The 8,755-nt window shown below is 54.1% G+C and overlaps 2 protein-coding genes across 8 annotated transcripts in view; one reads left to right on the forward strand and one right to left on the reverse strand.

Moving 5' to 3' along the window:
• The window catches only part of LOC105552965 (zinc finger protein 385C), a 43,066-nt gene extending 39,374 nt beyond the window's left edge, over positions 1 to 3,692 (forward strand). The window contains exons 5-8 of the mRNA XM_011998827.1: positions 545 to 841; positions 1,377 to 1,573; positions 1,888 to 1,998; positions 2,480 to 3,692. Of these exons, the coding sequence (XP_011854217.1) occupies positions 545 to 841; positions 1,377 to 1,573; positions 1,888 to 1,998; positions 2,480 to 2,716 (842 nt within the window). The 3' untranslated portion in view covers positions 2,717 to 3,692. The remainder of the gene's footprint in view (positions 1 to 544; positions 842 to 1,376; positions 1,574 to 1,887; positions 1,999 to 2,479) is intronic.
• Positions 3,693 to 3,926: 234 nt separating this feature from the next.
• NKIRAS2 (NFKB inhibitor interacting Ras-like 2) overlaps positions 3,927 to 8,755 on the reverse strand; it is an 8,827-nt gene continuing 3,998 nt past the window's right edge. For 3 of the 7 annotated variants that reach the window (XM_011998832.1, XM_011998830.1, XM_011998833.1), the window contains exons 2-4: positions 7,824 to 7,931; positions 6,858 to 7,099; positions 3,927 to 5,922 (exon numbers count right to left, since the gene is read on the reverse strand). In XM_011998832.1, coding sequence (XP_011854222.1) covers positions 5,683 to 5,922; positions 6,858 to 7,099; positions 7,824 to 7,917 — 576 coding nt within the window. In that variant the 5' untranslated portion in view covers positions 7,918 to 7,931 and the 3' untranslated portion in view covers positions 3,927 to 5,682. Of the gene's footprint in view, positions 5,923 to 6,857; positions 7,100 to 7,823; positions 7,951 to 8,755 lie in introns of all 7 variants that reach the window. The other 4 variants (XM_011998837.1, XM_011998835.1, XM_011998836.1 and 1 more) reach the window with 4 other exon arrangements.

Below are 8,755 nucleotides of genomic sequence, written 5' to 3' on the forward strand. Positions count from 1 at the left end.
CTGGGACTACAGGCATGTGCCACCACGTCTGGCTAATTCTATATTTTTAGTAGAGATAGGGTTTCACCATGTTGGCCAGGCCAGTCTCGAACTCCTGACCTTAGATGATCCACCTGCCTCGGCCTCCCAAAGTGCTGGGATTACAGATATCAGCCACCGTATCCAGCCCGTACCACTATTTTTTAAAAATCTGCTCTCCTGTTGGTGGACATGTGGGTAGTTTCAGTTTTATGATATTATGAATAGTGTTCTCTGAACATTCTAGTACATCTTTTTTGGTGATCTCTGCCTATTTAAGTTAGTAAATAAAAATATGAAGGCTGTGAGGGCTTTCTGAGACCACTGTGTCCAACTTAGTGATTTCCGATGGGGAAACTGAGACCCAAGTCTGCCCAGTGAGTTGGTAGAAAAGTGGGGCCTGGAATTCAGTGCTGGTCATCCACCAGAGGCCCTCCAGGTCACCTCCATGGTCAGAGCTGAAGATCGTGGTCTCCAGCGTCATATTGGGCCTCACACTCTGCCCCCATGCCTTCCATCTCCGCAGCAGTTCCTGCAGTCCCACCTCTTGGGTCTCCACTCCAGCCACCACCAACTCCGGACCCTACATCCAGGGAGCCAGCCCACGAAGAGCTCTTGGATGCTGCCTCCTCCTCGTCCTCTTCTTCCTCCTGCCCACCTTGCTCCCCAGAGCCTGGGAGAGAGGCACCGGGGCCTGAGCCGGCGGCAGCTGCCGTGGGAAGCAGCGTGAGTGGGGAAGGCAGGAGTGAGAAGGGGCACCTCTACTGCCCCACATGTAAGGTGACAGTGAACTCGGCCTCCCAGCTTCAGGCTCACAACACAGGTCAGTGGTCCCCAGGAGCTGGAGCCTGGGGAAAGGGTGGGGCAGAAGCTGAGCCTCACCAGATGAGGGTAGGCTTGAGTTCCTGCGTGCTTCGCTCAAGGGTTGGGTGGCAGAGGCGTTGTGCTCGCGTATTATTGAGCGGGTGTTTCTGGGTCCTCCCATTACTCCTTGGGGAGGAGAATTGGGAACAGAAGTCTGAGGCAGCAAGAACTGAGGGTCGCTAAATCTCTGAAGGGTCACTCCACAGGAGACAGGAGACACCTCCCTCTCTCCTTAGATCACACCTAGAAGGAAGGGACTGAGATCAAAGCAAAGGGGAAGCCAGCCATTTGTAGTGCAGGGAGGCCTTCCATTGGAGGGGCTGGCATGAAAGGACAGAAGCTGGGAGGGGAAACCACGTGTGGCTGGAGGGCGATGTGCGCATAGAGCTGCCGTGAGGCTTACAGGGAGAGCCAAACTGCGTGAGTGTGGAGGGGTCTCTGCAGCCCCTGCAACCCCTTCCTGCTGCCGAGAGACTGCCTTCTTCCCTCTCCAGGAGCCAAGCACCGGTGGATGACGGAGGGTCAGCGAGTGGCTCCCCGGAGGAGCCGGGGCCGCCCGGTGTCCAGGGGAGGCGCCGGACACAAGGCCAAGAGAGTGACAGGGGGCCGGGGCGGCCGGCAGGGGCCCAGCCCTGCTTTCCACTGTGCTCTCTGTCAGCTCCAGGTCAATTCAGAGACCCAACTCAAGCAGGTGGGAGAAGTGAGGCTGGGACTGGGGTTGGAGCCAGGGGAGGGGGTGAGGGGCAGGGCAGGAGAGGGAAGGATCCTGAAGAGGGCAGGCAGGGCAGAGCAGAGCGGGCTGGAGGAGCGAGGCCAGCAGGCCAACTGAGGGCAAAGGCCAAGACTCACCTTCCCTTCCCAGAGCCTACCCCAGGGTGAGGACCCAGTCTGTGTGCTTTGGATGTACGAGCTGTGGGTAGAGGAAGGGGGAGAGAGTCGAGGATGATGGTCTTGGGGTCCTTGGGCTTTGTCATCTTGTTCCCAGTCTGTCTGTCTGTCCATTAGCACATGAGCAGCAGGAGGCACAAAGACCGCCTGGCCGGGAAGCCCCCCAAGCCCTCCAGCCAGCACAGCAAGCTGCAGAAGCACGCAGCGCTGGCTGTGAGTATCCTCAAGGTATCTGTCTCCAGGCAACAGAGCTGGGACTGGGTCAGGAGGGGAGAGGGTGGGCTGGGAGGGCCAGATGGGGGATGTGGTGGGGCAGGAAAGAGACCACCCTGCACTGAGGCTGCTGGGCGGTGAGAGAGCTGGGGCTGGGAACTGGGATCTGCCCAGAGGAATTTCCGGGGAGGTGGGCTGGGGTAGTCATCTTAGGGTCAAGAGCGAGGGGTGGGCGTGCATCTCCTAGAGACCATCTCTATCCCGTAAATCCTCCTCCCTTCTCCCATCCTGAGACTTTCCTCCCTCTGGACAGGAAGACAGGTGGCGGAGAAAGCCCTTCGGAATGAATGTTTGGGGGTGGGAAGGGAGGAGGATTTAGGTTTGGAACTCTAAAAGGCACATTTTCCCTGCAGCAAAAAGCTTGAGGATGGGCCCCAGGGAGGGGGTGCGGTTTTCTGGGGTGGAGACTGTGTCCATTCCTTTCTTTTCTGTGTAGTCTAAACTGGCCTTGCAGAAGCAACTCACCAAGACGCTGGCAGCCCGCTTCCTGCCCAGCCCGCTCCCCACTGCAGCCACTGCCATCTGTGCCCTGCCAGGGCCCCTGGCCCTCCGCCCTGCCCCTACAGCAGCCACTACCCTCTTCCCAGCTCCGATCCTGGGCCCAGCTCTGTTTCGCACCCCAGCAGGAGCTGTCCGCCCTGCCACAGGACCTATCGTCCTTGCCCCTTATTAGCCCTCATGGGGAGGCCAGAGCTGATTTCCCAATAGCCACTCCTTGTCTCCTACTGTCCCGAGACACCTTGGGTTCCTACATGCCACAGAGACTGTGAACAGCTTCAGGGGTCCTGCCCAATCCAGAAAGAATTGGGCTAGTTTTAAGGGCAGCTCCCTTCCAAGGACTGTCCCCACCCTCCTTTCCCAGGCCTTCCAGGGTTAGTTCTAGGCTTCCCTGCATTTCCCACCCTGACAGACCCCAAAGATCTATGCAAAATCTCAGCCCCAGCCACGTGGTGCTCTCACTTTCCTCCACCCAAGACCTACACCAGGCCCCACATGGCCAGCCTCCAGGAATCTTAGCTTCTACAAGCCATCCTCTCCTAGCCGGGGAGCAACTCTCTGACCTCCAGTCCTAGGCTCTGGGGCTTCACTGGAGATAGAGATGGGGTCTTTAGCTGGAGCAGGCTCAAGGCTATCAGGACAAGGTGACCATGGGAGTGTGACAGAGGACCACGGAGGAGAAAGGGGGACCCAGAAGTCCTTTGATCAGCAGTGCTAAGGTGGGGCAGAGCCAAGGAAGTGGTGGGGCTGGTTCTGAAAGCTTTTGGGGGCTTCATCTGCTCTGAAGGGGTGGGACTGAGAGAAGGTGATGTTCTGGTTGGGCCCAGGGTTTTGTTTGTTTTAATCTTAGTCTTCTGGGCATTCATGGGCCCAGACATTTTTTCTTTTTCCAGAGGTGCATTCTGTTGCCCAGGTTAGAGTGCAGTGGTATGATCTTGGCTCACTGCAGCCTCTGCCTCCCTGGTTCAAGTGATACTTGCCGATGAGCCCAGTCTTAATATTGAGGGGGTAACTCATCCCTCAGCAGCTCTTATTAGCCTTCCTCTGACTTCCTGAACCCCAGCTCTTGGAGGGCGGGTGTGGGTCTCCCTCAGACTATGGACTCAGCTAATACCGAATACCCCCAGGGCTCCCAAAGGAAGAGCTTTCCCTTCTCTCAACCAGCCCCTGCCACTGTGAAGCTGAGTATTGGGAGGCAGTCTCACACGCACTTACAAGACCCATTTCATGCTGTCAACATCAGTGTCACAAGCTCCCTCCCACTGCAGCACTGCCCCCTCTGCACCCCACAATATGGGACCTTGCCAGTATCCCCCTGTATCTTTTTTTTTTTTTTAAGACATTTCCAATGGGAGAACCAGAAAAAGGCGGGAGGGGAGGGAAACTTTTTGATAACAATTGTGGTTTTATTGTGTCCAATGAATGCATCAATAAATGAACTTGAAGCCCAAGCCTGTGTGTGTCCTAATTCCACTCACCCAGCCCTGGGCACCTGCCCCACTCACCTCTGGCTTTGAGAAGGGGCGTGTGTTGGTGGTTGCCTGGCTGCAGTGTCTCACCTAGGCTAGGTGTGCACCTTAGAAGCACAAAGCAGGCACAGGAAGTAGTGGGTAATAAGCTCACTTTGCAGGCCACTGGGTACGTGCCCACCCTCCTGAGCCCCGAAAGAGGACCTGTCTGCTCCTGAGAGGCTGCTACGTGTTTGCCTTGTTCTGTTCAGGCATCTGAGGTAAGAAGGAGGGGCCAGAGGAGCACCTTGTCCAGCCTTCACCATGGCAGCGGGCATATAAATATAAATACAGGTAACTTATAAATAGAAGTCCAGCTCTGAGCTGAAAACCACAGGCAGGATGAAGAGCAGCCTCCAAGGGCGAGGCTGGAGGGCTGGGCACGGAGCGGCCACTCTGGCGACTCACAGCAGGTAGTGCACTCCTGCCCCCTGGTGGCTGGAGGGAGCGGCAGATCCCAGCCTTCAGGGCTGGTCGGCATAGCACCTTGAAGAGGGAGAAGCCATTGGCTTTACAAAATCAGAGAACTGGAAAGGATCTAGGAGATCGTCTGAGCAACTCTGGTCATCTTACAGATAAGAAACTAACACCCAGAGAGGGGAAAGGTCTTGCTGGGTCACAAAGTGGGGTGGCAACTCATAGACCAGTTATTCTATTCCACCTCAACCAATGAGGCCCATCTGCTCCCTGAGCAGGAAGAGGAAGTTAAACTATTGGTGGGGGTGGGGAATTTTTTTTTTTTCTTGAGATGGAGTCTTGCTCTGTTTACCAGGCTGGAGTGCAGTGGCGCGATCTCAGCTCACTGCAGCCTCCACCTTCTGAGTTCAAGCCATTTTCCTGCCATAGCCTCCCAGAGTAGCTGGGATTACAGGCATGTGCCACCATGCCCGGTTAACTTTTATATTTTTGGCAGAGATGGGGTTTCACAATGTTGGCCAGGCTGGTCGTGAACTCCTGACCACAAGTGATCCACCGGCCTTGGCCTCCCAAAGTGCTGGGATTACAGGCGTGAGTCACTGAGCCCAGCCAGGGGTGGGGGATTTAAAACAGAAAACTACACTCCCAGGAGGCTAGCTTCTTCCAGCCAAGAAAAGGACAGGAGAAAGGTCAGGGTGAGGGATGAGGAGACGCCTAACACCAGTATAGGAGCATATGTGCGTGCATGCACACACAGGCACAACTAAACGCATACACACAATACCTGGACACCCTTTTTCTGGCGTCCAGGCTGGTGCCATAAGTGTGTGTGTGTCACTGATGGGAAGCCCAGAGGGTGGGACCTCTAACTATAATAGGAACCAGACCCGAGAAGGGACACTGCTGCGTGGTGACTCTGCTTCCTGTTTGGGGCAGCTGGAAGGGACGGTGACCCACTGCCCCAGGAGACAGTGCAGCAGAGCCTATAAAAGCTGGGGTGGGGAGTAGGCTGTGAGGGCTGAGGAAGGGGATGTCAACCAAGAGTATTTGCACTTCCTGGAGGTGAGAGGGAGCAAAGTGGCTGGGGCCTGGCCTACTGGGGAGCTCTGTGGCTGAGCGGGAAAGGCAGCTTTCCCTCTACTTTGCCCTCAACTCATCTACCAGACCCCCAGATGCGGAAATGGGGCTAGGATTATAAAGGAGGAACGGCAGCTCTTCAGCCATCCAAGGAGCCACTGCCCTTGTTCTTCCGGCTGAGGGGGAAGGCAGACTTGCTCTGGGGTTGCGTCATCTTGCTGGCCAGGTAGACGAAGGGCTCCAGGAGGGAGCGCCGGTCCGCCACTGACACCTCCCACAGCTTCACCTTCTCTGACTTGGCCCAATGCTGAGCCACATCTGGGTCTACACGCCGCTGCTCCTGTAAGTCACACTTGTTGCCAAGGACCACGATGGTGACCTAGGGAAGAGGAACGCAGCATAGGCCTGTGAATGTACCATAAACCCAGGAATGGACATGGGGGCTGGCAACCACCTAGGAGTTCTATGAGAGGAAAGCTAAATGGCTGATGTTTCGTCTCTTTCTAGATTCCATACCATTCATTGTGGGAAAGGAGATGGTTGCTTTTTCTTCTCTTTCCTCTGTTCAAATTCTGGCCTCCATCTAGCCCTCCTTTTAGTTCTGTCACCAGCCCTGCATTGCCCATACATGCTCATTACTAGCAGTCAGTTTCTGGCTCAACAACTCACGAGGAAGCACTCCCAGAACTCTGCAGCTTAGAGGGGGATTCTGGAGAACAGAAGGGCCTTCATGGCCAGGTGCAGTGGCTCATGCCTGTAATCCCAACACTTTGAGAGGATGAGGCAGGTGGACTGCTTGAGTCCAGGAGTTTGAGAACAGCCTGAGCAACATGAGAAAACCCCATCTCTAGTAAAAATACAAAACTGAGCCAGGCGTGGTGGCGTGCACCTGTAGTCCTAGCTACTCATGGGGCTGAGGCAAGAGGACCACCCAAGCCTTGGGAGGTTGAGGTTGCAGTGAGCTGTGATCATGCCACTGCACTGGGTGAGCTGTGATCATGCCAGCCTGGGTGGCAGAGTGAGACCCTGTCTCAAAAAAAAAAAAGAAAAAAAAAAAAGAAGGGCTTTCATAGCTAAAAGCACAGAACTATCAGAAGAACAACTAGTGGGGGCTTCATACATTAAGTCAGGTCAGGGACCCCTTAAGCCACAAAGAGGCCTCTTTGGTTGAGCAGACTCAACATGCAGCCACCCCACTTCTAGCTCCTAACTCACCTTGGAGTGAAGAATGGAGCCATGCCAGGCTTCCCAAACCAGCCCACTGCTCAAACTCTCTGATCACTGAGGCTCCCACCAGAAGCCTATGCCACACACCTCCTTCTTGTCCTTGGATTTGTCAATCTCCTTCTTGAGCAGCTCCACACGCTGAAAAGACTCTCTGCTATCTGTGCTGTAGACCAGGACGTAGCCATCAGTGCAAGAGAAGCAGTGTCGGGGCAGTTCGGCCCCATCTCGGAGCCCCCGGGTGTCGTAGAAACGCACCTGCTCTCGCACCCCTCGGTCTGTCTCAATGGAGCCCACGTAGATGTCTTCCTGCGTCTCGATCATCTCTGAACCTGGTACAAAATGAGAAAACTGTCTGAAGTGGAGAGGGAGATGGGAAATGTGAGTTATGAGAACAGCTTAAGGCTGACCAGATGGGGAGAAAGGAATGTGGGGGGCTGAGGCCAGAGAATTGACAGCCTGGCAGGACTGAAATGATTTGGGTTTAGGGGAACTAACATTAATTTCTTTTTTTTTTTTGAGACGGACTTTTGCTCTTGTTGCCCAGGCTGGAGTGCAATGGTGCGATCTCGGCTCACCGCAACCTACACCACCCGGGTTCAAGTGATTCTCCTCTCTCAGCCTCCTGAATAGCTGGGATTACAGGCATGCGCCACCAAGCCCGGCTGATTTTGTATTTTTAAGTAGAGACGGGGTTTCTCCAAGTTGTTCAGGCTGGTCTTGAACTCCCGATCTGAGGTGATCCGCCCACCTCAGCCTCCCAAAGTGCTGGGATTACGGGTGTGATCCACCACGCCCAGCCAATGGACATTAATTTTATGCTAATTCCATGCTAAGCACAAGTGTGATATGACAGCTTCTCCTTCCTATCTTGGACACAGGGCTTTCTCCCTCCGATTTTGTTCAGTGTTGTAGAGTTGATTTGTTACAATGTAAGTTTTATTCTTCCAGGGCAAAAACCACCAGGAGCAGCTTTTAGCCTGTGTGTGTTGTGATCAAGCCTATTCCTTATTCTTCAACTTCTCCCACTGTTCCTCCCCCTCCAATAATACTCACCCACCACGTGGTTCCCATACAGAAGCTGCTCCAGGATTGAAGTTTTGCCCACAGACGCCTGGCCACACACGACCACCTTGCAGCTCTTCCCCATGCTTAGTTTTCAACCTTGAAGAACAGAAGCACGCTGGGTGAGGTGAGGAAAGAAAGCATCAACACAGAGGGCAGTTACTAGCAGATGTTTTCTGGTGGACAAAAACAAAAACCAAAAAAATAGAAGGCAGAACTTCCATAACTGAGAGCCCAAGTTCTAAACTGAATGTATAGTTCCAGGGTTTCAGCACCATCCCAATGCTAGTCAGAGGAAACCGATGTCTCTATGTTCACTACTGGACGGTGAGCTGTTATTTTATTCGTCTTTGTTATCCCCAGTTCCTAGTCAGTAACTGTCCCAGGACAGGTGCTTGGAAATGCTGCCATAAAGGGAGAGGAGAGTCACTGGCCACTGGCCAGGTTCCCTTCTGTGCACAAGATGTAGAGAGGACCAATTAGTGAAGGGAACTCAGCCCAGCTTCCTCTCTTTAATCATGACCCCATGGCGAATTAAGCAGGAATAGTATTTTGTGTGGCTGTCTGAAGCCATCTGCTCCCTGGGGGGACTGAGCAAATAAAAAGGATAATCTGGGGCAGGGCACGGTGGCTCACGCCAGCACTTCGGGACGCTGAGGTGGGCGGATCACAAAGTCAGGAGTTCGAGACCAGACTGTACAACATAGTGAAACCTCGTCTCTACTAAAAATACAAAAAATTAGCCAGGCGTGGTGGCGGGTGCCTGTAATCCCAGCTACTTGAGAGGCTGAGGCAGGAGGATCACTTGAGCCTGGGAGGCCAAGGCAGTGGGTGAGCTGTGATCATGCCAGCCTGGGTGGCAGAGTGAGACCCTGTCTCAAAAAAAAAAAAGAAAAAAAAAAAAGAAGGGCTTTCATAGCTAA

Source organism: Mandrillus leucophaeus, unplaced genomic scaffold, assembly GCF_000951045.1.
Source record: "Mandrillus leucophaeus isolate KB7577 unplaced genomic scaffold, Mleu.le_1.0 Scaffold58, whole genome shotgun sequence".
Lineage (NCBI taxonomy): Eukaryota > Metazoa > Chordata > Mammalia > Primates > Cercopithecidae > Mandrillus > Mandrillus leucophaeus.